At 35.6% G+C, this 22924-nt stretch overlaps 2 protein-coding genes across 3 annotated transcripts in view; one reads left to right on the top strand and one right to left on the bottom strand.

Annotated features, from left to right (window-relative positions):
- LOC125236514 (flotillin-2) overlaps nt 1-22924 on the top strand; it is a 490988-nt gene that overhangs the window by 101974 nt on the left and 366090 nt on the right.
- LOC125236511 (glucose dehydrogenase [FAD, quinone]-like) overlaps nt 924-22924 on the bottom strand; it is a 28591-nt gene continuing 6590 nt past the window's right edge. For both annotated transcript variants that reach the window (XM_048143333.1, XM_048143334.1), the window contains exon 2: nt 924-4147. In XM_048143333.1, the coding sequence (XP_047999290.1) occupies nt 2279-4147 (1869 nt within the window). In that variant the 3' untranslated portion in view covers nt 924-2278. The remainder of the gene's footprint in view (nt 4148-22924) is intronic.

The raw sequence follows: 22924 nt of genomic DNA, 5'->3' as shown, positions 1-22924 counted from the left end.
AAAGAGTATTTGTATTGTATTGTATTGTAGATTCGAAAATAAGAAGATAATGCGAGTATTTTATGACTCAGTTAATCTACGTTGCATAATAGTACATTACATTTGAAAAATGTATGGCTTACCGGCTAATTGTTTTCATGAAACGTGTGTCTTCCTAAACTTTTACGTTGGCGGAATCATCGACGACTCTTAAGAATTGATTAAAAATGTAGGGGCACTAGGGGCGAAGGTTTAATTCCTATAGAAAATTCGAATGTAACGCCTTTTTTTAGTGCCAAGGTTTGGTTGACCGTCTATATGGGCATTTTTAGAATTTGGGACATTTGGGTCCCCCCAATTAGCGTTAGTTGTTAACAAAAATTAACTCGCTGTCAGTTTTGTGACGACAATTAAAAATAAAATATGTCTAAAAATTTACTTTTTTGACATGCTAAATGTAGATTATCGCTTAAAGTTTATCTTTATTGAAATTTCATGCTTAATTATTGTTACAAAACTGACAGTGAGTTAATTTTTGTTAACGACTTACGCTAATTCTGAAAATGAAAATCTACTAATATTTTGCAAATCAATAAACCTAGGTATACTTTGTACCTACCCATAGAATGAATTCTCACGATCTTCGCAGTTTTTGTATCTAGGATTAATTTTCACTTGAGAGTAATTTGAAAAGTGAAAAATTAATCGAAAAGTGTTCCTTGAACCTTGGCCTTTGGATCGCCAGCTCAGTGCTGTTATCCCTCCATATAATTTATGTTTTTGCTGCCAAGTGACATGTAAGTATTGCTTTTTCAACTGTTTCCCGCCTAGGGTAAAGTGCCACTTTGGTATCTCATTGCAAAAAAGGCCTTTTCCACTATGGTAATGTGATTCTGTATAAGCTATTGCTAGGGTACGGGTTGATAAATAAATAAACACATGGCTTTATGGCATTTGTATATTTGGTTTAAAACTGCTTGTGTTTCTGTTAGAAACACACATGAGAATATTTTATACCCCACTTAAAACATTTTCTACTTAAAAATACAAAATAAATTACGTGATTTATTCCTTATTAATAATTAATTGAGGACACACATAATAATTGTCAATAAATAGTTATTAACTTATTATTTCATCACAGTTTGTGTCTTTAGGAAGTCAGCCATCCTAGAGTAAATCCCATAGTACATCACCTTTGTACTTCATCCAAGGAATTTATTACTACCCCTTAAACATAATGGACAGCTATTTTTTGTTCCCCTTCTGTCACCCGTTTGTGGTTTGTAAGTCTATGTCCTAGGTTCTAAAAAAAAACCCTGTTCCGTGTAACTTGGTGTCTACCGCGACTGTTGTTGCCTCCCTGTAACACTTACACCCGGCCTTCAGTCTTCTTTATATCAATGTCAACGATTAAATGGCGCACATTATATGGCAGCTGTATTATACACTCTGCAGTGTGCACGAATTCGACTCATAAATGAGTTCTAAATTATTTTTATTATGTTTCAATATGACGGTCGTATTACCTAGCCTTGTTTTTAACAAAATATCTAGTGCAATTGACCATTGAGGACACTCAATTACATTATATCCTCAAACATGTAAGTATTATACGAATCAATATTAGAGTGTTATGTATAAACATAAATAACGTAATATCGTATATTTGCTGTCCAAGTTATCTACCGCAACATCAAATACCTACAGTGATTATTCTACAGATTTAAACGCCTACACTAAATTTGACATATCAGGTCATTAATGCCGCGATTGCCGCAAGTATGGTCTAAGGCGTTTAAAATTTAATTTGAATTATGAAATTAATAAATCGGTGTCTTTGGTTTCATACATAAATGCATGTATATTACTGTTACATGTGTATCTGTCAAACCTAATAGCTCAGTTGGAAACTTACGAAGAATAGAAAGTTACGTTACGACTTATTTTGACGTATGTCTGATCAACTCTAGGAATTGAAAAACTTTGCCTGTGATACTCTGGAACCTGAATCCCAGAATGATTAAAGCCCTCGGAGACACCCAAGTGGTAATAATTATTTTGACGATATTTCCGAATTTCTTATTATCAACTACTTATTTTTATAAATCGAAATATTTAAAGTCATATAAATATAATAGTCGCCGAAAAAAAGTTCGCTTCTACTATTTTTCACCTTGATTAGATTATCGTAACACATTAAATACTGGCAATGTTAATTTCACATATTTCACCAAAGTATTCTGCCTCGAATGTCGTGACAGAAAATCAACTAATCAATATCTGGTACCGCAGCAGGTCATCTCCATTTACCCCAATCTTCTTTGATCATATCTGCAGCCTTTTCTGCTATCATAAAAGTGGGAGCATTTGTATGCCCCGACGTTACTGCCGGCATCACACTGGCATCAACCACTCTTAAATTTTGAATCCCATGAAGTCTTAGCCTAGGGTCGACTACAGCTGTCGGATCGCTCGCTGGTCCCATCTTGCAAGTCCCGCTTTGGTGGTAGATTGTAAACGTAAACATCCGCGCTTGACACGCAAAGTATTCATCGCTTCCAAATGGACCATATTGTAAACATTCTTCTATAGGTACATCGTACATTTTTGTCCCCATTTTCTTCATCGAAGGTTGCCGCGCTATTTGAATACTAACTTTAATCCCCTCTACAATTTTCTGCAAATCTTCTGGATCGTCAAAATAATTTGGAATCAATAAAGGCGAAGCTTTAGGGTTCCTACTCTGTAGCATCACCCTCCCGCGCGATTTCGGCCTCATTAACATAGGGAATATCATGAATGCTTCGGCTCTGCCGAGTGGACCATAGGTGTCAGCAAATATTTGGTCGTCGAAACCAAAATTTCTGCGTAGCAATGGGTCCGAATTTAGCCCACCGGTTATAAATAACAGCTCCATATCCGGCCATCCAGTAGTATTGAACTTGTCTTTCAAGTCCATGAAAATTAGAGCTTCGCATCCTCCAGGTATCGATAGTGGTCCTTTATGTGTTCTCATCCATTTAAAAACCACATCTAAATGACTAAATATATACTCCGTAGATATAGATACGTTTTGTGGCCGTACTATGTACTGTACCCCTCCAGCCGCAATGTGGTCCATCAGATTGTAACCGACTGCTAGATCTTTCATTACAGGTATTTTCATTTCTTCCAAATGACTTCTTGGTCCTATTCCTGATAACATCAGTAGTTGAGGCGAGTTAAGAGCTCCGGCCGATAAGATTACTTCTTTTTTTGCAAATATTTTGTATTTCATATTATGTTTTTCAAACTCTACACCTATTACTCTGGTTTTGCTATCATCTAAAATCAGTTTGGTCGCTAGACTTCCCTTTGACAGGTGAAGATTTTTTCTCCCGTTAATAGGGTGCAAGTAGGCCCGACTGGAACTGTGGCGTGTTCCGTTTTTCATAGAGAGCTGCAAAAATGACACTCCGGCTGGAGTGGCACCGTTATAATCGCCATATTTGAACCCTAACTCTTGGGCTCCTTTTACCCATGCTTTTCCTTTTGTAGTACGAAAAGGCGCATGTTCAATATTAACGTGGCCACCCTGCTCATGATATTTCGGGTCATAAGACGAACGTATGTTAAAGTTTTCAACCTTTTTGAAATAAGGAAGTACGTCCTCCCATCCCCAGCCTTCGTTGCCCATCGCTTTCCAGTTATCGAAGTCGTAGGGTGATCCCCTGGTGTAGATCATATAGTTAAGTACACTGGAGCCTCCGACTACTTTGCCGCGGGGCCAGTTGCACTGTTTGTTCTCGAACCCGGCGCAATACTTGGACGATGCTTTCGTTTTATACTTCCAGTTTGCGGACGAGAACTGTAAGTAGTTAGCTACCAGCGGGATATCCATGATAAAGTTTTCGTTCACCCCGGCTTCTAATAGTAAGACTTTCCATTCTTTGACTTCAGTGAGGCGGTTAGCTAGGACGCAGCCGGCGGTGCCGGCGCCGACGATGATGTAGTCGTACTCCGGGAGCAGGTCGGCCTGGTCGGGGGGCTCGTTGTCGTACTGGTGGCCGCCCTCGTTCAGGAAGTTGGCCAGGGAGACCACGGGGTTCACGATCTGGCCGTCGCCGACGGAGGCGGCGAATAAGATCCATAGTGCTGCCGCGATCGGCGCGCGCTGATGTTTCATCTGAAACGAATACGACACTTTATTTACTACATTATTTGTAACTCGAATTGATAATGCAGGTATAATGCCTTGACAATAAGGGCCATTTTTTTCAAAGTTGTCCTACCCACTTTATTTTGGAATTGGAATTTTTTATGTGGTTTCCACTCAGAATCGCGAGCTCTTTCAATTCTAATAGGAGAAAAAAGGTCCCAAGGTTTTTTTCCCTTTCCGTTACCGTTTTTTCATACATTTCGTATGGTGGTAACGGAATGGAAGGTTCGAAAAAATGTTTTGAAATCTTGGGACATTTTTTTTCTCCTATCAGAAAGAAAAATACCCATGTTACAAAAAAAGTGGGGTGGACAACTTTGAAAAAAAAAAGGCCCATAAACTCCTTAAATTTTATTTCAAGAAAGTGGTTAAAAATATTAAAAAACAGCGTAGTCTCGATACATGCGTTGCTAGCACTTGCTACCTTAAAATCGCGTTCATGAATGACTACGCCCTCAAGATTCTCTAGAAATTTTCCATGCTCTGACTTCTACTTAGTAATTATAACAGATACGCCTGGCTGAGTGTCAAGAGCAATCTGTGCCATTAAACGAAGCAAGTGATGCCTAATGTAAGGTTTTGAGAGCAACCTTGCTAACTAAGTGATGCTTTTAACTATGCCCGACTTCGGTATCTGCACTTCAAAATTCATTGAATGGTATGAGAACAAGGTTTACAATTGCAGACTCCGGTCTGTAAAGTGTGGCAGACCTGGGAATCACCTAATTACAGATTGAAATGCGTTTGACGCAGAAACTGGGCGGTCACGATGATGACATAAGTATCTGTTTAAGTATAATTCCATAAACGTTCTGCGATAGCCATGGCACAGTGTGATAGGGCTAATGTCAAAAAAATGATTCGAATACTTAATACATATTTAATTCTGGGTATTATTTTGTTCATATTTAATATTATATTGTGATTATTTAATTTTGTTTTTCGATTATCTATAATTGTTTATATCCGTCGCGTACTGAAATGTTGACGTGATCAATGTTAAATTAAACTAAAATTGTTTAAAGTAATTAGGGAAACCAATTTTACAGTAATCTGTGAGTTTGAATAAGTTCTAGCTTCGCAAATAGTATATACATTTGAATCATATATTTAGTTTCGGATTATTCCTATAATATGTTATATCATGTAAATCAGCTATTGAAACACGTACATTAAAACAGACTAAAGACTAATGGATAAATAAAAAGAAATATCTGTTCCTTGCAGACGCTAAATTATTAAAATAATTAAAGGAATTTCTTAAACGTACATGTATAACATTGGTCGGTAATACAATCATTCAATTAATCACATAATGTTATAAACTGTTTACTATAAGTAAACGATGTAAATTGATTATTAAATAAATAATAGCACTGTTTCTAGATAATCTGTTTACATGACAACGGAAAACTTACATGACGGAGCGAAGAACGGGCGGCATTTCTGACTGATTCATACAGGTTGTGCGTTATATTATATCATAATTGATGTTACGCAAAAATTCTTTTGATCTATTGCAATGTTTATCATTGAACGATTTTGATAACTCGGCGATATTGGTTGTTGCATATTTATCTATTGATTTGATGTAAGATACGTAGGCATTTGTTATTTGGTGTAGAATAAATTGTGTCACATATTAATACTAAATCAGATAAAAGCGGGCACAGCGGCAGAAAGTGCCGAAATTTTGAAACGTAATAAATACAAAAGTCTTGGCAAAAAATACCTTTTTGTACCCTTTGGTGTAGAAACTCTAGGTTCATGGGGCCCCAGCGCGAACAAGTTGTTCACAGAAATCGCGAAGCGTCTGGTTGAGGTAACTGGTGACCAAGGAGCTGGCGACTTCCTCGCACAACGTATCAGCATTGCGATACAGCGAGGAAATGTCGCCAGTATCCTTGGTACAATGCCTCTCAAGGGCCTATTTTAGACATTAGCTAGCTTTTAAGTTTAGTCTTAGTTTCTTATATAATTATATGTAAATATGTTCATGTAAATAAAGAGTTTAAAATTAGAGAAGATAGTTACTATATATTTAGGTATATTAAGTGAGTAAACTTTGGTCGACACTAAATATCTCCCTTTTATATGTATTTATAAAAGTATGTTTATTTCGATCTGCCTCTGTCACGAATTTACTATGCATTCATAAATATGAATATACAACCAAATTTGGCCATGAACTCTCGGGTTCATGGACCTCGAAAATTTACAGATGCATTCGTTGAATTTTCATAGTACGGTTTGTATGACAAATATTTTTTAAATGTTAATAACCTAACCACAAAATTAAAATTTTGAAAAAACCCCGACCGCGACAGAGTGGACCGATTTTCATGAAACATGACATGGCTAAGAACACTCCGACTAACTCAGCTTTCAAACAAAAAACTAAATCGAAATCGGTTCGTCCGTTCGGAAGCTACGATGCCACAGACAGACACACACACAGACAGACAGACAGACACGTCAAACTTGTAACACCCCGTCGTTTCGGGGGTTAAAAATATATTTTCATCAGAATGTCACTCTGTGTTGTTTCCGTGACGCACATATCATTATCAATCATGGTTTTAGGTAACCTATGACGACAATATGCGTCATATAATCATGGTCTTGGTGCGGAAAACCCGATGGGCGATCGATAACTCAACCTGGCTCAAACCTCAAGGAAGTATATCAATAAATTGCATATGGAACAGCGGTACAAATCTCGACTGGGGGGCAATTGTAACTAATCCATTTTTTCCATTATTACCTACACTATGATATTGAGTTCTACATGTATCCACTGAACACGCCCACGATATATAACCGGTGGACACTCTATTTAATAATGCAAACATTGTAAAACATGTGGACCAGTTATTTGGACCAGATTAGCATTGCAATCGATGCCACTAGGCTTAGAATAAATTTAAAAGTGGAAAATGTCTGCCTTGGGTGAGACTTGAACTCACGGCCTCTGGATCCCATTGACCTTAGTAGTGGAAAATTTCGCTGGCTTGGTTGAGGTCTTGGTGGCTCAGTTGGCAGAGCGCTGGAATATTTATCCAGAGGCCGTGAGTTCAAGTCTCACCCAAGGCAGACATTTTCCACTTTTAAATTTTTTCAAATAATGTATCAAACTGACGTAAAATGTAATAAGCAAATTATATTATCACGCTGCTAATTTTATTAGAGTCTGTTTGGACTGTCAAGAGTCGGGGAATGTATTGGACCCCATACATTTCACGACTCTTGATTTTCCGGACAGACTCTACTTTAGATACCTCATCGGCTTTCTTGTTGACAATTGTCTTGAAATCACTGATTTCATTACTTTACTCATTACTCTCAAAATAATTAATTCTATTCATATTAAAGAATCATAAATATTTCGACATAAGTTAGAACCAATTTTACTAAGAGATCCGTTCTCTGACCTCACACGGGGGGAAATATTAGTTTTATCCCAATGTTTTCCTTAATCAAACAAAGTTAACCTACCTTTGAAAGTTATATTCTGAGAAATGTATAAATGTATTCATGAAACCTACGCTTTGAAAGTTATTCGCCTCAACCACACGATTGCCACAGCTTAATAATTATATCGTATCTTTATAACTTATAAACAAAGAGTAATAAACAAGCCTTGCTGTGATTGCCTATAGCTGTGGCACATCGTTGCTCCCATATAAAATAAACTAACAAATGCTCTTTTGCTAAGTTCAATTACTTTCCGGTTTATTTTACATGCAGTTCTTGTTAGAGATGTCCCGAACAATGGTTTTGGCCGAATACTGAATGTTATAGGACTTATAGGCCTTACTATCGGTCGAATAGCCGAATATTTAAGGCATTTGTACAGTTTCGAATCTCTTTTATTATGAAATGTGTACCTGCAAAACACAAAGTTAGATAAGATTGGATTTAATTATTGAAAGGTACGGTAGAACCGTTTATTATGTCGCTATTTCGGATTAATTGGATGGAGATTATTCATCGGGCCTGATTGTTTTCTGCGGCTACATTCCATGCTTTTCAATAGGTATATAAAATTTGTCTCACGAAAGTTAACATCTATAAGAATGTTTTTTTTTTTGTTCAGAACTGTTGTCGTCAGTGTCAATAAAATGTTTAACATTAACAGCCTTTGTATTTAAGAAAACATTTCTCCTAAACATTGAAATACATAAGTATATCGTCACTACTTTTAAAAAAGCTTGTATCTTCGTCTGTCAATGCAAACAAAATTGTAGTAAGTATGTATGGAATGCATATAGACTTACTGCGTTTTAACTTTGAGAAGCAGCGTGAGATACGAGATTTTTTTAAAGTAGTGACGATATAAGTTGTGGTTTACCATTATTTATATTGTTTTATCTTTTTAGTTAAGTGTAAGATATTCGGTAGCCGTTTGAATAGTAGTAGTAGAGGAGTGGAATGAGAATTTGTATGGGGGGGGGTCATAATAATTCCCACAGAACCGAAGTTTGGTTTTTTTAGTTCTTTGTGTGTGTCTTTTTGACATACTAAAAATATAGTAAAATATATTTATGCAAAATGCGTTTTTTCGACCGCCAAAAGTTGTATGAAAAATTACTATCGAAAAAAATCCTAAAATTTAAAAATCGTCTTTGGTATCAAGTTATGGGGAATTAGGCGGCAAATTTTTTTATAGCGTTGATGTTTAGCAAAAATATAAATATTTTTCACTATTTTGGTAAAATAAAAAATGATAAAAATCATAAATTTGATGAAAGGAAGTAATAAAAAACATAAATTTCAGCAATGTAATTTTTTTCATATGTCCCACACCATGGTAAATACGGGTACGATCCGCCTGGTGATTAACAGTTACGGTAGCCTATGACGCCTGCCAATCTAGAGCCTCCACATGTGCGTTGCTGGCCCTTTAGGGTACCTTTCCACTAGAGATGCGCAACGTGATAGTGTTTGATATCCACCAATCATGTTCAATGTTCACAAAGCGTAGCGCTAGTAGGAACGGGTTCGACTAAGCTGATTGTGGATATCAGAAGCATCCATAACACATCTCTAGTGGAAAGGCACCCTTAACAGTCCTCAGCTAGCTCGCAGGATAACGCGCGTCCGCGGGAGAAAAATCCTCCTAAGCCTACATCGAAAACAGATGCCTTAATCTCGCTGTCCAAGGCTCTAAGTCACGCGGCCCCGGTAGCCCAAAGAAGCGCTGGCTGGACGTCGTGGGAGCGGACATACAAGAGAACAATCTCACGTCTAAGTATGCTGAAGACCGGGCAAAGTGGAGAAGACTGAGTAGGAAAGCGGACCCTGGCGCTAGGCCGGGAAAACGCTAGGTTGAAGAAGAAGAAGCCGCAGTGTGCGACCATATACGGGTCCAGGGTGTGTGGATGCGCAGATTTATGACTAGAAAAACCGATGATTATTAGGTTTTGGTTTTCTCTCGTGTTCGATATAATGCTTTATCGACAGTTTTTTATGGGATGCGACAATTTATATACTTATATTGAACCCCACCAAATACAAGTTCATGGTAAATACGGTTACCCATTAGGAGGATTTTTCTCCCGCGGACGCGCGTTATCCTGCGAGCTAGCTGAGGACTGTTAAGGGTGCCTTTCCACCAGAGATGTGTTATGGATGCTTCTGATATCCACAATCAGCTTAGTCGAACCCGTTCCTACTAGCGCTACGCTTTGTGAACAGTGAACATGATTGGTGGATATCAAACACTATCACGTTGCGCATCTCTAGTGGAAAGGTACCCTAAAGGGCCAGCAACGCACATGTGGAGGCTCTAGATTGGCAGGCGTCATAGGCTACCGTAACTGTTAATCACCAGGCGGATCGTACCCGTATTTACCATGGTGTGGGACATATGAAAAAAATTACATTGCTGAAATTTATGTTTTAATTACTTCCTTTCATCAAATTTATGATTTTTATCATTTTTTATTTTACCAAAATAGTGAAAAATATTTATATTTTTGCTAAACATCAACGCTATAAAAAAATTTGCCGCCTAATTCCCCATAAGTTGATACCAGAGACGATTTTTAAATTTTAGGATTTTTTTTTCCATAGTAATTTTTCATACAACTTTTGGCGGTCGAAAAAACGCATTTTTCATAAATATATTTTACTATATTTTTAGTATGTCAAAAAGACACACACAAAGAACTAAAAAAACCAAACTTCAGTTCTGTGGTAATTATTATGACCCCCAAGGCTATATCTCCTCTACTATAGGGAACTTTTGGCCGAATACTAAACATTCGGCAAACTGGCCGAATATCGAATATTTGTTGAATATTCGTGGCATCCCTAGTCCTCGCCCTTGGAGTAGACGCTATGACGCAGGAATGCAAATGAAATTATTCACGCGATCCGATTGTTAAACGTGCGACGAAGGCTCCAATAAGAATGCGTTTATTTGAGTGACTTTTACAGAAAAAAAATTGTAGGTAGCCATCACATCTTTTAAAAGTCTACTAGTTAGCACCCCGGCTTCACATAGGGAGTAAAGCGTAAAAAGTGACAGCAAGTTTGCTTTTTAAACATATTAATTAAGATAGACATCGCGGACCTTTTTGTAGACCAATGAAAGAGCAATATCAACTGTTTAGTTGTAAACTTTTATTGTTATTTTTTTCATGTTCTTATTTACTGTTTTTTTTTTAATTTAAGTTTCATGACGCATTGGATTTATCTGTAATGTCATTGAAATATCTTTTCAAATAAATAATATCACCAACACCATACGGACCATACCTTGTTTTGTAATGCCTCAAACGGTTTGGGCTTTTCGATTAAAGCTCGGCAGCGTGATTTTTCCGACTTGATCAAAAAATATCGATATATTTCATATACCTAAACCTTCTTCAATCATAAATCTATTCCATATGCGAAAACCGCATTAACATCCGTTTGTTTTTGATTTTATCGCGAACATACAAACAAACAGGCTGACACGGCGATGTACTAATGTTTTATGATAGTGGTAAGATTGTAAAACTTTTGTAAAATAGGCTCTATAACCTAACAACAAAATTAAAATTTTGAAAAAAAAAAACCCCGACATAGTGGACCGATTTTCATAAAACATGGCTAACAACACTCCCGACTAACTCAGCTTTCAAACAAAAAAACTAAATCTAAATCGGTTCATCCGTTCAGGACTTTCAGGAGCTACGATGCCACAGATAGAGACACACACAGATAGACAGACACGTCAAACTTATAACACCCCGTCCTTTTTGCGTCGGAGGTTAAAAATGCAAATGAATAATATTTAAGTAGTCTAGTCTATCGATTGTCTAGCAACATCGTGAATCCTCAGGTGCAATAACCTCCTCGGCCGCCCACAAATAAAATTTAATATAACTGGACAAATGCAATTTTAAATGGTGAGTGGACCCAGATTCAATAGAAATACGTGTATTTTTTTTTATAAAACAGACGTCTCGTGTCAACGAACCTGTTAAGGCAGACATCGTAACTTTTCCAGCAATACATAGGTAGATGTGTTTTCTAGGTAGATTTAAACTAGATTATCAATTAAGGCTCATTATCCGTAGTCAACTAGGAACCCTTATAGTTTCGCCATGTCTGTCTGTCCGTCCGTCCGTCTGCGGATAAACTCAGTGACCGTTAGCACTAGGAAGCTCAAATTTGGTGCCAATATGTACGAGTATATCAAATACGCCGACAAAGTGCAAAAATAAAAAGTGGATAAAAAGTTTTTGTACCCTTTTGTTTTTTGTATTTTCTTTTTCATTTCAACCCTAACGTGTGATATATTTTGGATAGGTATTGAAAAATGAATAGGGGTTTACGATAATCATTTTTTGATATTATCAATATTTTCGGAAATAATCGCTTCAAAAGTTTTAAAAAATGCGTCTAACTTTTGAACCATAAGTTTAAAAAATATAAGAAAAATCACTAAAATAGAACTTTCTAAAGACTTTCTAGGAAAATTATTTTGAACTTGATAGGTTAAACAGTTTTTGATAAAAATACGGGAAACTACGGCGTGGCGCGACACGCTCTTGGCCGGTTTTTTTACTGTAATTAATCCTGATTAACCAATAGGATTAATAACAGTAATATGGACATATATAATCCTTTAACGCGACAGTGCTGCAGCAAAATAGCTGGAAAAGTTACGATATCTGGTTATGGTCTGGTTATCACAAAATAATATATTTGTGCCTTAAGGTGCCTTCCGTGATTCGATCTCAATTAATGACATGAGATCATTTTGTGGCACTTCATTCCTTCTACTTATGTTTCTGTTATGTATTATTTGTCTTGTCAGTGTTTACGAATAAAAAAAAATCAGTTCTACTTTAAATATGTAGGATCCTTTCTTCGTCCCTTGCATTCTCGTAAAGTTTTATATGTATGTACATTTTCACACATATTTCATAGATATAATTATATATACCGTGTTTTTAGGGTTCCGTAGTCAACTAGGAACCCTTATAGTTTCGCCATGTCTGTCTGTCCGTCCGTCCGTCCGTCCGTCCGTCCGTCCGTCCGTCCGTCCGCGGATAATCTCAGTAACCGTTAGCACTAGAAAGCTGAAATTTGGTACCAATATGTATGTCAATCACGCCAACAAAGTGCAAAAATAAAAAATGGAAAAAAATGTTTTATTAGGTTACAGGTACATGGGTCTGACCATAGACTACCACTTCACATGGAGTGCACACGTGGAGTTGGTGTGTCAAAAGCTGCGGGCTGTGCTTGTGAAGTTTCACCACCTCAAGTTTCTCACAGACAGGGCAACCTTATATGCAGTATATTATGCACTTGCTGACTCGATACTTTCTTATGGTCTTAGCACATATGGCAGAACATTTAAAACATACCTTGATAAAATCAAACTACTGCAGATTAGGTTTATGAAAGCTTTAGTGGATAAGAAAACAAAACTACTTTGTAGAGGAGATTATAATAAATTATTTATTAAATGTAATATGTTGCCGGTCCTTGAGAGAGTGTCTTTTCAGATCGCAGTGGAACAATATGAACCCTGTGAGTTTAAAGTCCCTGTTACTAAACCACTATTGCGTAGAAAATTGGCTAAGGAAGCATTGATTGTACCCAGGAAAGTTAATTATTATGGAAAAAGGACTAGATCTTATCTTGTACCTAAGATTTATAACAATATACCATTAAGCATTAGAAAAAGCACCAGCAAAAATGTATTTAAATCAAAATTAAAAAAGTTTATGTTGAAACAATTTGAAACTGATAGCAACTTTAGTTAATAAAATTACGTAATTAAAATAAAATAAAATTATTTAGTAATTAGTATTAAGTAACTAACTATGTTTGTAACTTGTACTAACACTTTAGCACCTAAGGTTAAGAAACAACAGTAAATGTGATGAAAGGGAGCCTATTCCTGCCAACAAACTGTTCTACAGTTTGGCGGAAAGTTTTATGTAAAAACTGTTTTACTTTTATTGAATAAATAATTTAAAATTTAAAATTTAAAATGTAGGGTACCCCCCCTACATGTAAAGTGGGGGCTGATATTTTTTTTCATTCCAACCCCAACGTGTGATATATTGTTGGATAGGTATTTAAAAATGAATAAGGGTTTGCTAAGATCATTTTTTGATAATATTAATATTTTCGGAAATAATCGCTCCTAAAGGAAAAAAAAGTGCGTCCCCCCCCCTCTAACTTTTGAACCATATGTTTAAAAAATATGAAAAAAATCACAAAAGTAGAACTTTATAAAGACTTTCTAGGAAAATTGTTTTGAACTTGATAGGTTCAGTAGTTTTTGAGAAAAATACGGAAAACTACGGAACCCTACACTGAGCGTGGCCCGACACGCTCTTGGCCGGTTTTATTGATTTACGTTAACTTTAAGAGAAGTTTCTTTAGATTAAATACAATTAATTTCTCTAAGAAACTAGCATCTTGACTTATTAAAAAAATTAAAATAATTACTGCATACGTGTGTGACAGCCTTTACCACTTTCTAATGTTATTTGTTTTGACGTGTGCCGTCAATCACTTGACATTAACTTGAATGCTATTCTTAAGAACCCTCACATCCCTCACACTGATTAATTAATTTATTATGTATGAAAATTATGAAGTTTTTTTTTGCGAATTTAACTAAAAGCTATATACAGGATGGTTTCTGATAATGAACCTAACGACGTGTTCAATTTAACGGAAAACAAAAAACACGGTGTATGTATACATTATTATGAATACGACGAACCACGACATATCCATTATTTTGAGTAATTTTCCTGTAAATATGTAGGAATGCATCTTACACGAAATAATATCAAAGTGCATAGACTAATGAGACAGGTATTCTAATGCAATAAAAGTCATATTATAATTGGTCTCGTTGATTGTCTTTAATATCAATTTCTCATTATCGTATCAAAAATGACACGTGTCATCGTTATAGGTAAGAAAGGGGTGCTTGCACAAGTTGCGCAAGTGACCTTGGCCTGATTAAAAAAAAATCTATAAAATATCGATTTTTTTATTGTTATCATAATAAAATAAAATAAGTATGTAAATAAATATTGGGGGACACCTTACACAGATCAACCTTGCCCCAAACTAAGCAAAGCTTGTACTATGGGTGCTCATCAGGGTGCTAGACGACGATAAACATACTTATATAGATAAATACATACTTATATACATAGAAAACATCCATGACTCAGGAACAAATATCTGTGTTCATCACATAAATAAATGCCCTTACCGGGATTCGAACCTCGGCGTAGCAGGCAGGCTCACTATCACTACCGACTACGCCAGACCAGTCGTCAAATGGCGGGTCATGTCGGACATCTGCATTAAAACTCAAGATTGTTTTTATTTGTACGTTATTTTTTACACAATGTATACTTTTGATTATTTTCTAATACATAGGTATAAAGATTCTTCTAAGGGATAATGGAGATGGTATAAACCGGTCCTATTACTTCCTATTTGACCCCTATTTTATTTATGTCCGATAGTTAACATAAATATAAAATTTAGTAGCGAGCGACCCCGCCTTTACATATCGAGAGCGCGACGCATATTGCGGGCGCTTGCTCTGTGTGTGTGTCGATATGTAAAGGCGGGGTCGCTACTCTTGAGAAAGATCCTCGAAAATGGATCGAAACATGTCGAACGCTATATCGACTTAACACGTGAGTAACCCGCTTAAAATATTTTTTAATATAAATTATCGTGACATTTCAAATGATTACATAAAAAGTTGATTACCCTCGTTTAGGCGTGGTACACGCTAAGGCTCATCTCCCATATTATTATATTCTGAATAATACTGAAGACAGTCGCCGTGACGAACATATACCAAGTAGCATTTATTCGACAAAGATCCCATAAGAAGCCTGACGAGCTTGTAAAGTTTTTGCACCCATGAGCCCTTACAAATTAAAAACAAGCCTGTAAATTCAACTTGATAGGGCAACAATTGATCGTAACTGTCAGCAGGAAAGTCTTCCTCATGTGCCGCTGTTCATTTTTTATTATAAGAAATTTATTATAGCACATTATGTCCTTGAGTCCCATCCGAGGGCATTAGCCCCGTGAGTCGAGACTCAACGAGACATTCTCTCGCAAAGATCAAGTTCAAGATCATTCGTAGCTGGCGGGAAATTGTTACTAGCTGATGATACAGACTCGTATCTGTAGAATGGGCGTGACTGAATATTTAGCATAAAATTATACTTAAGACATAAATTGAGGTTAAAGGTTAATGATTTACCCAGTTTTGAGTTGACGGAACACAGAACATTAAAGCGATTGATTTAGAATATGATTTGAATTTATCCGACTAAAAAATAAGTACAGCCGGCTTTTCCAACTATACGGTAGCCGAGCGTCGTAAGTTACGCCGTGTCTTGCGTGGGCGACGGTCGCGCGACCGACCGTCGCCGTCGCGTCTCATACTTCCTTATCGATAAGGTTTGATTTCGTATGCGTCGCATCGCCGTCGCGCGACCATCGCGCGACCGTCGCCCACGCAAGCCACTGCCTTAGTCTTGAAGAGCTGTATGAGGTTATTAAAAAAACTTGTCTATAGTATACTCGTATCTTAATAATTTCAAAGCTTTATGGCTAGCTAATAGTTAATATATCTATTTTTTTGTTTCAGGTATGACTGCCGTTATATCATTATATGGAACGACAAAAGACGAAATTATTTAATGTATATTAAATAATTTAGGTACAAAAAATGCTCTACTAACAGAACTAACGATATTTCTATATTTTCTATATGTATATTATTGTGTTTGTATGTATTGAGTATAGTGACAGTTATTTAGTTTATATGATGTAGTCAATTAATACTTGCAGTTAGAGATGGGCCGAATATGGGCTTTGCCGAATACGAATATTCGGCCGAACATTCGGTTCAGCTGTTACCGAACCGAACATTCGGCCGAATATTCGGTTACACCATATTTTTAAAGCGGATGTTCATTAAAACTGTTAAATGACTGTGATAATGGTTACATATGTTACTACAACTATGTTCTTATAATTTAGTGGATAACTAAAAATTAGTTAAAACAACACTGAACTCTTCTCAACTCTTAAACTACGGTTTTTTACATATTTTGACGTATTAATTATCTCTTTTTAGTAGTTCCTTAGAAAGATACTAAAATAGAAGCTTTATTATCCAATGGAATACACGAGATCTTAGTTATTTACTTTGTTTATTCGGTAAATATTCGGCAATTCAACCGAATTATTCGGCCGAATACGAACATTGAAAAACTTGCCGAATATGCCGAATACCGAATATTTAGCGAATATTCGAACCATCTCTACTTGCAGTAATGACCACCTCACATTCTACTATATATAAACATTGGGCTTTTTGTTATGTATGTGCAAAAACCATCATACATTTTGTTGAAAAAAGTAGATATGTTAAAACGACATGCCTAACAACACACTGAGTCATGTTATGTACTTACAGTTCAAAAATCAACCATTAACTTATTAAATTAAATAAATACATTTTTGTTCTTGGATGTTAGGGAGGTTTACATATTTGAGAAAAGAGTACTACATGTATATCGTCACTACTTTTAAAAAATCTCGTATCTCACGCTGCTCCTCAAAGTTAAAACGCAGTAAGTCTATATGCATTCCATACATACTTACTACAATTTTCTTTTCATTGACAGACGAAGATACAAGGTTTTTTAAAAGTAGTGACGATATGGTTCATTGCCAAAATGTCATTAACATCATCGGGTCAAATTTGCATTGCATGAATGTATATACAGTCAACAAGACTATTTCAGTGAAATAAGTGCATGTTTGAACTAAAAAAGTGTTGGTGGCCTAGCGGTAAGAGCGTGCGACTTTCAACCCGGAGGTCGCGGATTTGAACCCCGGCTCGCACCAATGAGTTTTTCGGAACTTATGTGTGAAATGTCATTAGATATTTGCCAGTCGCTTTTCGGTGAATGAAAACATAGTGAGGAAACCTAATTCCAATAAGACCTATAGTTACCCTCCGGGTTGGAAGTTCAGATAACAGTCGCTTTCGCAAACTAGTGCCTACGCCAAATCTTGGGATTAGTCGTTAGAGCGGACCCCAAATGCCGGGATAACGCAAGGAGGGTGATGATGAAGTGCATGTTTATATTGTTTATCTTACTGGAAATATGAAAATTTGCAAATAATATTGGAGTCGGTTTTTACACAGATTTATTTTAAAAAAATCGGATCGGTTCACCCGTTTCATTGCATGACATTATATTTTTTGACATAATTTCCATATGGGTACATATAAACGTTTTTCTGCTACCTGTTTTTCCTTATTATTAGTATGCTGCAGACAGTGACAGCGTTCTTGAGCATTCTTGATGCGACGACTTACCCTGAGAACTCTGTACCCATACAAATAACGTTATCTATTTTTATTTTATTGTTTTCTTTTATATTGATGACGTCATTAGAGTTTGAGGTTACCAAAATTTTATAAAACAACTTTTTTACTGAGTGCTGCAGGGTTAGCACATGATTGCCGCGAGAGTATGTCGCCGCGAGATAGACTACCCGTCCTTATGTCATTAATACAGTTAGAAGAAGACGTGTGATCTATCTCGCAGCGACATACTCCCGCGGCAATCATGTGCTAGGCCTACTGAACCAATGCGCCGATAGAGTTATGTATGTATTCTACGGTACGGAGCGAGCAAGTGGCATTTTGGCTACGCACTCAGGTGCCAATCATAATGAAGCTAGTAGCTACTCAAAGGATTAATACGATACGACTTTATAGGTACTTTCCATGACATGCCCCAATTTCATATCGGTGGCAGGTGCGACAATTGTCACAAAATATTACATAATTATGTAGAAATTATCGGTTTCACCACGCTAACAAGTGCGACAATAGTAGAAAACAATTGTCACGACTAACCATAGGGAAAATGTATCAAATAATTAATAGTTGTAATGGCAATAAGAAAATTTTATTAATGGATAATAGGCTACTTGACCCTTTCTTTAAATCTGTCTTATATAATTAAGCACTATCCAATTAACCGAAATAAAATATTACCATATTTTATTATGACTTAAAACAGCAAAAAATATTTTTAAAATATGCTTTTACGTAATCAGGCGAAAACAACACAGTCATGTTAATCTATAGATATCTGTGCATCAGGTTATTTTATTCGAAAACAACATTTTCTGACTTTTTAACCCCCGACGCAAAAACGACGGGGTGTCATAAGTTTGACGTGTCTGTCTGTCTGTCTGTCTGTTTGTCTGTCTATCTGTGTGTGTGTCTGTCTGTGGCATCGTAGCTCCCGAACGGATGAAACAATTTCGATTTAGTTTTTTTGTTTGAAAGCTGAGTTAGTCGGAAGTGTTCTTAGACATGTTTCATGAAAATCAGTCCACTATGACGCGTTCGGGGGTTTTTTCAAAATTTTAATTTTGCGGTTAGGTTATTACGGTTAAAGATTATTTATTCCCATAAGAATTACAAATTCACTTACATGAGAATATCTTACTACTTAACTTAATTCTAGTTCAACGCACAGTGCTTAATTAAGTTATTCCTTAAATAACAATTCAATATTTAATATAAAATCGACACATATGTAGGTAATTTTAAAAAGCGACATGCGAACAAGTTTAGTTGTTGTGCAGCGGCTCAGCGCCGAGCGCTCGGCGATAAGGCGCCGGCGTACATTAACGTATCATTGTGATGGATGCGGCATCGGCAGAGTGAGCGTACAAACTTTTAATTTTTTGGTTACTTATTTTAAATTGATTATGGTTACATATAAAGGTTCATTTAAAGTTTTACTTCTTTATTATATTTCGCGTGCATTTTTTTTTTTTTTTTTTTTTTTAATTAATCGTATACTTAATGTAACAATAATTTAAATTTAATTAATGTAGTTTTTAGTATATTTGAGGCTAGTATTTTTATATTGTTAATTTCTTATTAAATTTTTAATATGTATATATTACGCAATTAATTCTTTTTAGGCGTAACGGGCCTATATATATAAATATATATCTAGCATGCTTTGATAAATATTCATATACTTATAAATTGTTGTAAATTCAACAAGCTTATTTATGTAAGTATATTGATTTAATATTCGTGGTAGTAAAATTTTAAGTAGTAATCTATTTTATGTTTAGGTGTGTTTGTGTTTTGACTTAGTTTGAATGTTATATTTATTGCAATTTTTTTATATGTTTTTTTTATATATATTTTTTAATTTTTTTTTAGTTTAATTTTTTTGTTTTATCTGGTGTAAAGGGCCAATATTTAATAACTAATTAATATCTTACATGCTTCTATAAATAAACTTATTGAGTAAGGTAACATAGTGATAATTTAATATTTGTGGTAGCTTTAAATGTTTATTTATTTAGGTAATAATACTATTTGGCATAAAGTTTATAATTTTAATAGGGTAAATCATTTAACAAGTTTTACATTATTTATTATGTGGTACTTTAGGTATTTTTTGAAACGGTTAATGGATTCTAATTCTCGAATGTCTCTTGGTAACTTGTTATATATTTGAGCCCCTTCATAGACTAAACTTCTCTTTCCGTAGGTGGACCTGTGTTGAAGTAAGACTAGATTATTTGCATTTCGAAGTTTTATCCTTTGAAATTGGTTTTTTTTTTACGAACGATATTTGTGTATGTATCCGTTTTTCTAAAATTTTTCGTATTAGTAGACAAGTTAGGTAAATATATGTTTGGGTGACATTCATTATTTTAGTTTCAGTATAAATTTTTTCAGTAGATGTGAGGTAATTATAGTGAAATAAGGTTTTAACTAGTTTGTTTTGAGCTATTTGGATTTTATTTAAATTCGTTTTAGCGGCGGTGCCCCACACCTCAATTAAGTAGTCAATATGTGGCTTAGCTAGGGAGTTGTAGATGAGGAATTTAACTTTACGTGGTAAACATCGTGCAATATTTCGGAGGGCCCCCGTCAGTGACGAAAGTTTAGCTTTAGTTTTTTCTATATGCGGTTTCCACGTCAATTGAGAATCCAGGATTAGGCCCAGATATTTTTCGTGTGGTTTGCGGTTAATGACTTGCCCATTTATTGTTGGTGGAGAAAAATCGTTAATTTTTTTATTAATTGCAGAGAAAATTACAAAGTTTGTTTTGGAGATGTTTATGGTAAGTAGATTAGACTGAAACCAATCATTTAAAATATCTAAATCGTTTTGTACATTTATCATGATTTCTTCAATACATGTTGCACTGTAAAAGATGCTCGTATCATCGGCATAAAGCGTCAAGTCGCCTTTCAGTCCGATGTCTTGGATATTATTAATATAAATCAAGAATAAAAGCGGGCCCAGAATCGAGCCTTGTGGGACACCACAATTGACGGGTCTGGGGCCGCTCTTATCCATGCCTATTTTTACAATTTGAAAACGATTTTCAAGGTAGCTCTTAAGAATGTCGTGTGCTTTGTCTACAATTCCCGCATTGTTTAACTTTTTTAATAATATGTCATGGCTCACTGTATCGAACGCCTTCCTGAGGTCTATAAATATTCCAAGAACAATTTGTTTTTGATCAATCTTAATTTTTATTTTAGTGACAAGGTCTATTGTGGCAGATAGGGTATTAGATTTTGGTCGGAAACCGTATTGTTTCTGCGATATAAAATTTTTAGCTTCTAAAAATTTATCGAGACGTGAATAAATAATTTTTTCGTATATTTTTGATACGGTTGAGAGTACAGAGACAGGTCGGTAATTTCCCGGTTCTGACTTTTTACCTGATTTATAAATTGGAGTAACTTTTGCCATTTTTAAACTGTCAGGGAAGGTACCGTTTTCTATGTTTTTGTTTATACACCGTGTAAGTTCAGGGATTATTATTGGCGAGATACATTTTAAAGATTTAGCAGTAATTTCATCTAGACCGGAACTAGTATTCGTTTTTAGATTGTGTATTATTTTTTGAATTTCATCTTCAGTAGTGGGTTTTAGGTATCTGAGTTTATCGCCATTGCCAACATCGCAGAATTGTGTTTGCACAGGTGGAATTTGACTTGCTAAAGAGATGCCAATTGTAGAAAAATAAAGATTAAATTCTTCGCAGATGTCCTTCGGGTCCTTAACAATTCTTGAGTTTACGTCTAGTTGGCCTGGATTTACGTTATCTTTTATTTTGTTGTTAGAGAGATTGCCAATCAGGTTCCACATCTTCAATGGTTTATCCGTACATTCTTTAAAAGCCTTGTGATAATAAATGTTTTTTGCTGTTTGTATATTTTCTGATACCATCTTTCTCTCTGCCTGTACTTTCTTTAGAGTTTCCTCCGTATTATTTCTCTTGTATTCCTGCCATAGTTTATTCCTGTGATCTATTGCATTTATGATATCCTTATTTATCCACTCTTGTCTCGGTGGGTTCAAAGTCTTAAGTTTTGTAATTCTACTTTTTTGTAAGCATGTTAGTAATTTGACCTCGAATATATCATAAACGCAGTTCTCATTGTTTTTGTTTTCTTCTATAGTTCTGTATAATTTTTCGTAATTTAGTGCTTTATACTCTATTACTTTCTTTGCAGGTGGCTGGTATTGTTTAATCTCGAGGTAAATTTGTTTATGATCGGCCATTGATGAATCTATTAGTGTTAAGTGAAAGTCGTTTTGCTTTAGGTTTGTGCATACATGATCCAGAATTGTGTTCGTCGTAGGCGTCTGTCTTGTACTGTGTTCTTGATCTATTTTATTTAAGATTGTGATGTCATTTTCTTTTAGTGTTTGCTTGTAATCTTTAGTCACACTTTTTGGATGTAAGATGTCATAGTTGAAGTCGCCAAATATCAAGACTCGTTTTCTAGATCTAAGCTGACGAGAGTATTCCTCGAGAAACGATTCTGAGTTTGTTCGTTCTGGTTTATATATCGTACCAATGTCCAAGGAAAATTTTTCTATATGAACCCAGACAAAGTGGTTTTCATTAATGCAGCATTCCTCGATCAAATTATGTTTCAATGTGTTCTGTACATAAATTGAAACTCCTCCACCTCTGCCAGTGTGTCTGTAGTTGTAGTAATGCGAGTAACCTGTAAGATGTAGTCTCTTGGCTTCTTCTTCATCCTTTATCCATGTCTCTGTGAGTGCAATTATATGAATAGTAGTGTCAAACGATTCAATTATGCATTTCAACTCATCAAATTTACCCGGCTTGACTATGCTTCGAACA

This window comes from Leguminivora glycinivorella, chromosome 19, assembly GCF_023078275.1.
Source record: "Leguminivora glycinivorella isolate SPB_JAAS2020 chromosome 19, LegGlyc_1.1, whole genome shotgun sequence".
In the NCBI taxonomy this organism is placed as follows: Eukaryota; Metazoa; Arthropoda; class Insecta; order Lepidoptera; family Tortricidae; genus Leguminivora; species Leguminivora glycinivorella.
The sequence above is the reverse complement of the archived record's forward strand: the minus strand, read 5'-3'. Positions and strand labels throughout refer to the sequence as shown.